This window comes from Nansenia antarctica, assembly GCF_963989245.1.
Source record: "Nansenia antarctica genome assembly, chromosome: 15".
Classification (NCBI taxonomy): domain Eukaryota; kingdom Metazoa; phylum Chordata; class Actinopteri; order Argentiniformes; family Microstomatidae; genus Nansenia; species Nansenia antarctica.
Window position 1 is genome coordinate 8,405,697 of NC_137685.1, and position 7,500 is coordinate 8,413,196.

General features: G+C 48.1%; 1 protein-coding gene across 6 annotated transcripts in view; it reads left to right on the forward strand.

Annotated features, from left to right (window-relative positions):
* Window positions 1–7,500, forward strand: part of dock3 (dedicator of cytokinesis 3) — a gene marked incomplete at both ends in the record, with an annotated part of 160,152 nt that overhangs the window by 60,098 nt on the left and 92,554 nt on the right. For all 6 annotated transcript variants that reach the window (XM_080545853.1, XM_080545854.1, XM_080545855.1 and 3 more), the window contains one exon: window positions 5,887–5,983. In XM_080545853.1, the coding sequence (XP_080401979.1) occupies window positions 5,887–5,983 (97 nt within the window). The remainder of the gene's footprint in view (window positions 1–5,886; window positions 5,984–7,500) is intronic.

Sequence of the window (7,500 nt, forward strand, 5' to 3'; positions counted from 1 at the left end):
GTTCACAAGTAACCAATTTAAACAATTGTGCATCGCTGCGACATTACTTCTGTACTCACAACGAAGCGCTATATGTGCTGCTTTGTTTTGTACTATTTGTAATTTTTTCAGTTTATTCGTTGTTACATTAGACCATACTACAGGACAATAGTCAAGATTCGACAAAATTAGAGCTTGAATCACCTGTTTGATAGTACTTGGTGGTAGCAAATGAGCACATCTTTTAACAACAGAAATACCTCTTCCCATTTTCACCACCAGTTTATTTATGTGTTGTGACCATGACAATTTACTGTCTAATGTTACTCCTAGGAGTACAGTCTCTTGGACTTGATCGATTGCCTTGTCACTTATTAAAAGTTTCAAGACTGGGTTCTTACTGAGAGCATGGTTTGACCCGAAAATGATGCTATTTGTCTTTGATATGTTTAACACTAGTTTATTATTCTTTATCCATTCAACCACTGATTGCAACTCTGAATTTAGGACAGTATTTAATTCATTGGCTGTAGAGGCTGATGTATAAATCGTTGAATCATCTGCATACATTGAAATATAGGACTTATCTAGGACAAGAGGCATGTCATTCGTAAAAATGGTATAGAGCAAAGGCCCCAGGCAACTTCCTTGGGAACGACTAGTGGTCGTTGTGTGTAAATAGCAGCTTGAGTATTGTAAAGAGGGGGGTCATTTGACTCTTTGGCTCTTTTAGTAGGTAAAAAAGGCACAGCTGTTCTAGTGTTAAGCATATAACCGTCTAGTGAAATATATTTAACAAACATTGTATGGAAAATCCTATTATCTGCTGAGATCAGCAACAGATTGTTTGCTAATTAATTTAATTGAACTTAATTAGGTAAGCAGAGTCCAGTTTCTAAGACTATAACCACCCAAGTTTAAGAATCCATATTTTAATACATTTGCATAATGTTTTGAAAGCATCATGTTAGTTCAGATTAATCAAAGATATGGGTGTCCTCATTTGCATACCTTTTTTAATTGAATGCACGGAGAGGCAAATTAATTGGAATTACACAAGTCTTTACAGTTTCAAGTCATTACAGTTTCAAGTCAAGGGAGACTATATTCGCCCAAAAACGCATACATTATAATTCATTTTGTGGCCAATCAAAGTGTTATTGCTTGGTAAACACTACGCACTCTAGGTGGTGAGTGTTCTGGAACTCTTTGGCTGTTAGTGAGTTAAACAGACTCATTGAATAGCTTGCATCTGAGAGTGGGAGAGCTGTACACTACCTGTGTTTGGGCCCATTTGAGACCACCTCAGTCCACCTGAGATCACCTCAGACCACCTGAGACCACTTGAGACCACCTCAGCTCACCTCAGCTCACCTGAGACTACCTGAGACCACAGAGAGGAACTGCGACACCTGATGTCTGAATGGAAGTGTGGGGCTCATAGTCAACCACAGACAGCTGAGAAGAAAAGACCTGTTGACCCACAGTACAATACATGTTTGCAGTCACATATTCTCTAACCTCAATTAGCCATGAAAACACATTCCGGCTCACTCAGTCAAATCACATTATTCTGGCCGGAAAACAGTCACGTATTCTCCAAGCTCAACGAGCTCAGCCAATCAGAACCAATGTTCTGTCTGCATCCAGATCTGCAGCCCTGCGGTGTCAGAAGACTTGGGAGGCTGGTGGAGTTATAATAGCATGATACCGTTCCTCCACATGTTACGATGTGCCTGACCTCCTCCGATTTCTACCTCCGCCCGCCTCCCCTGATCGTAAATAATCTAGGGTTACTGGGTTGGAATAAAACCTTAACCCCAAACCTTTCTCTCTCTCTCTCTCTCTGTCTCTCTGTCTCTCTCTCTGTCTCTTACATAGAGCCTAGACAAAGATGGAGAGAGGGAGGAAAGAGGAGGAGAGGGAGAGTGAGGGAAGGAGGAAAGCATAAGAAGGAGAGATGGATGGGTAGAAGGGGGGGAAAGAGAGAGAGAGAGAGAGGTCTTGTCTTGGGTGAGAGAGTGACTTTTCCTGAGCACCACTCTGATGGCCCTGCCAACCTGTCTCCTCCCATCTCAGTCAGGTCCTCACGGATAGCCAGGGGATGAATGAATATGACTCTGAATATGAATATGACTTCGGTAGGCCATCTCCACACACAAGAGGGGCCAGACCTGACAGAAACATTCACAACCGTTCAAACATGTGTGGAGGAAGCTGGGAGCTGTCTACTGAGCTGTTGACAGGCTGAAGGCTAGGTCTAAAGCACGCATGCACGCACACACACACACACCGGCCCGGAGAAATACAGTTTTCTATCTCCATCTATATTTATGAGAGAACAGCAACCCGGTCCTTCGACCTTCCACCAGAGAGAAGGAGAGAAAGAATGTTCTAGACTAGAGTCTGTGATCAGACGTGACATCACAGTCACATGGTCCTACCTGTAGCTCTGGTCAGGTGGTTCTCGGGCCTCCGGGCGAGGATGCTGTGAATGCTGATGTCAGGTGACGGCTGACCTCTGAGGAACTCACACACACACACGCACACACACACACACACACACCTACCCACACACTTCACCCTCCAGCTATCTCCCAGTGGTACTCCGCCTGACTGTTGCTCCCTGTTCCACACAGCCTCTCTGTCACACACACACACACACACACACACACACACACACACACACATAGCTGGTCATTATGGTGTGAAAGTTGAATGTGACATGAAGGCATGAGACACGCGAGCAGGAAGCGTTCTCGACCACTGCTACACCCCCCTACGTCATGACTACAAACCCCTCCTCCGCCCAACGTTCGGCAAGTCTGACCACTCCTCCCTCCTGCTCCTACAAGCACAAACTGAAGCTCGCCTCACCTGTCGACCTCATCTGAGAACGACCCAGTGTTGGTCTGATGAATCAAGCGCTGTACTCCCGGGGCTGCGCACATTTTCGGACTCCAAAGGGAGACCTAGCGGCACAGCTAGCGTAGCTGGCTCTCTCCCAGATGACTGAATAGCTTCTACGCCCGCTTTGAGAACACCAACACCAAAACCGACCTACCCGAGAGGGCACACGCCACAGACAACACAGATCGGTCATCACCGCCACAAGTTGTTCAGGCGCGTCAACATCCGCCAATAATAAGCTTAATAACCATCTGCTCCATGATAGGCTCACTATAACAGCGGAGCCCTCCCGGCGTCTCAAGTCGAGACACCCATTTGTGCCTGCCGCACAGGATCTCAGGCAGCAATGCAGAGATCTCAACATCAGTGCGGCAGGATGGGCGGATTATATGTGGCGCGCGGAGTGGGAGGCTAACACCTCCAAACTCCGCGACCACATCCCAGTCGCCGGCGCTGAGCCCCTCGGGATGGACTTGCCAAGGCTATCCTGGGTGAGGCTCAATCGTCTCCGGACCGGCGTCGGGCGTTTCCGCTCATCAATGCACAGATGGGGCTTGGCCCCAAATGCGTCGTGCGAGTGTGGCGCAGAGGACCAAACCGCAGACCATATTATCCTGGATTGCCCGGTGTACCACCCACCCAACGGGATGCATGGTCTGTCGGTATTAGATGACGAGACGATGACGTGGCTTCTGGAGGGGTGTCCAGAAATATAGCCCGGGTGAGCCCCTCAACCAGGTCTCGGGGTGGTAAAAGGGTAGCCCCTCGGCCCCGAGCCTGGTGGAGTGGAGAGGAAAAACAACTACCCATACGCCGAAGAAGAAGAACATCCGCCAAGTGGCTGTGCCAGAAGGCTTCCCAGGCCAGGTGATCAAAGCGTTGTGCGGCGCAGCTGGCTGGTGTGTTCACAGACATATTCACCCTCTCCCTCTCCACAGGAAGAGTCCCCTCCTGCTTCAAGTCATCCGTCATTGTCCCTGTGCCGAAACATCATATCGTGCCCTGTTGCTCTCACTCCCATCGTGAGCAAATGCTTTGAGAGGCATGTCAAGGCCCAGATCTGCAACGTTATACCACCCACCCTGGTCCCTCACCGATTTGCCGATCTGCAAAACAGATTAACTGACGACGCCACATTGCCACTGCACTCCACTCTGCCCTCTCCCACCTGGACAAGAGGCTTGTCCACCTATGTGAGACTGCTGTTCGTAGCCTACAGTTCAGCATTCAACACCATTGCCCCTTCCAGACTTGACCCCAAGCTCAGAGACTTAACCCCGGCCTATGCGACTGCATCCTTGACTTCCTGTCGGGCCGAAGGCTCGAAGACCTCCGCCTCTAACCCTCAACACGGGAGGCCCCGAAGGCTGTGCCTGAGTCCCCTCTACTTCCTGTACAACCACGACTGCGTAGCCACCCACGGCTCCAACTCAGTGGTTACATTTGCGGACGACACAACTGTGATTGGTCTGATCACCGACTGCGATGCGACAGCCTACAGGAGAGAGGTCGACCGCCTGGCTCAGTACAGCCAGGAGAACAACCTCTCTCTCATCGCTGACAAGACCAAGGAGCTGGTGATGGATTTCAGGAGGAATGGTCAGGAACAGGACCCCATCACCATCAACGGGTCCGCCGTAGAGAGGGTCAGCAGTTTGAAGTTCCTCTGCGTCCACATCTCAGACGACCTCACATGGGACGTGCATGCCAAAAAGGTCATATAGCTGAAGGAGTTTGGCATGGGGTCGAAGATCCTGCAGGCCTTCTACAGAGGCACAACTGAGGGGCATTCTGACTGGATGCATCACTGCCTGGCACAGCAACTGCACTGCCCTCAACTGCAAAGCGCTACACAGGGTGGTGCGGACAGCCGAGCTTCCCTCCACCCAGGATACATACAAGTTAACAGTGTGTCAGAAAAGTCCGGAGGATTATCAAATATCCCAGCCACCCCAACCACAGTCTGTACGGACTGATGCCGCCCAAAAGAGGCTATCTGTATCTGTATCTCTACCTCTACCAGCTCAGGAACGTCCGGCAGTGAAACAGCGCTGATACCATCTGTCTGTTTACGTAGTCGTAGAGGATTAGAACAGGACAGAACAAAGGAGGTGCAGGGGAGAGAGAGGAGAGGAGAGAGGGAACGGCAGCGATGGAGGAGAGAGGGAGGAGAGAGAGAGAGGAGAGAAAGAAATACAACTAGAACTAATGTGTGAAACATCATCAGAGGTCCTGGGGCAAGGGCTGAGAGGGGCGGTAGAATGTTACTGTGTGGAGGTTGTCAGGGTTGGTATTAATGAGTTACAGGACTGAGGGAAGGAGGGAGGGTGGGGGCTGCCTGAGAGATAGAGAGAGAGGGAGAGATAGTTTTGAGTTTATAGCACCCTAAGTGAATGTTACATCCCCCTCCATTTTGTGTGTCCTGCCTAAGAGGATTGCCATCTTTGTCTGCCCCAGTAGAAAATGTAGTTTGATTTTGTTCTTTTTGCTGAGAGAGAGGGAGAGAGGGAGAGGGAGAGAGAGAGAGAGAGAGAGAGAGAGAGAGAGAGAGAGAGAGAGAGAGAGAGAGAGAAATGTTTTTAAATGGCAGGGGGGCGGGGCTGCTCTGAGCTGTCTGATTATAGTTTGCATGGGGCTCTGGGTTTGAAAAACAGGTTTTTAAAACAGCTGGCTGCTACTGAATGATTTAGAAGAGATATTTCATCTGAAAAGTCTGTCGGATTTGCAGAAACGTTTACAGAATATTAAGTTTCTTAAACCAGGTGCACAGTCAGGACAAGCGCGTGCACACACACGCACACACACACACACACACACGCACACACACGCACACACACACACACACACACACACACGCACACACACACACGCACACACATGCACACACACACACACACACACACACGGTTATTGCTTTTAGTTACTAACAGTCTTGGTGTATGTGTGTGTGTGTGTGTGTGTGTGTGTGTGTGTGTGTGTGTGTGTGTGTGTGTGCAGGCAGTATGAGACGGTGGTACCTCTTGAAGACCCCATCGTGACCGAGGTGACGGCGACCCTGCAGGAGTGGGCGTTGCTATGGAAGCAGCTGTACGTGGTAAGGACCGCTGCCTCTCTTCTACTGCATCACTGCCTGGTGTTTTGACCTGTAGTTTTATTGCGAATGACATGTCAGCAAAAGACAGCAAAGAGACATTCCCCATTCAAGATTTTTGTAGAAACTGGTATTGAGCTTCAATCAATTCACTTCCTGATTAGATGGCATCAGGATCGAATTGACCCCTGACCCCTGCATCGAACGATGTAAACGGCATGGTTGGCCTTATTTGCATGGCAGTTACAATGCGAAGGTTTGGCAAGGAAATGTGCCTATATTGTGTTAATAGTAAAGCATATCTCAATATTTATAATCTGACTCCAAGTAATTTTCATTAACACTACTGAATATGCAAATAATTGTTGAGTTTGTGCTGATTAATGCAGAATATCAGAAAGAATTGTCAAATGGAATGAATCAAATGAGGTTTTCATAATGCTGTATACGTACACAATTATTACAAGGCCAATAATTCATAGAAAAATGTTACATTCTACCCTCAATGGTGAGAGAGAGAGAGAGAGAGAGAGAGAGAGAGAGAGAGAGAGAGAGAGAGAGAGAGAGAGAGAGAGAGAGAGAGAGAGAGAGAGAGAGAGAGACCAGGTGATCTGTCTACTGTACTCACAGACAACAACCTGGAGCTCTGTCCATGACACCATGAGGAAAGAAAGAGAGAATGAATCTGTTATAGACCATAGTATTCTGGTAGGGATAATATCTCATTCAATAGTCATGACCACTATTCAATAGCATTCAATAATATGCATTTTGGCTCCTCCAAGCAGAGTGTCACCTGCGTAGCCCGCCTGCTAAGATCACAGCACGGCGCAGCAGAGAGAGGGGTGTTGGGGGGCTTGTTAGCCTCTTTTAGATGTGACAATGTGCCTAATGCAGCGGACCGAATCAGAATCTAATTTTAAAGCGATTGAATAGGCGCAACTAATTTAAAATGATTTGTGTTACGTAACGAGGAAACCAACAGGAGATGGATCTGGGCTGTGAGGGGAGATGGTGCAAATGCTGCAGGCATTACACGACCGTCTCCATGGGAATAAGATGCAGGGGAGGCTGGCGGAGGTAGAAACCGGAGGACGCGCTCGCTGTAAGGCATGGGATGGAATCAGGAATGGAATCGGTAACGTCTTTGAAGAATGGTATCAATAACACCTGTTTGATAACATTCCTCACTCCATTCCATGTGTTACAATGAGCCCGTCCTCCGATTTCTTCCTCCGTCAGTCTCCCCTGATACGATGCTGTACTGTACCAAGCATGGGGCCAGTCTTAGATGCTGTTATTGTTGTCAACTACGATTATAACATTCACTATCTGGTGCTGTTCCAACGCCTGCCACACACTCAGAACTCTGGCTCTTGAAGTGTTCATGGTAATTGACTAATTATGATATGCTAATTGTGATATAATTATGATATGCTTGTTACTCTTTGACCTTTTTTGTTTGTGCCGCCAGTATCAAGTCAGAAGATAATGCTTTGAATGAAGAGTAAATAGCAGTT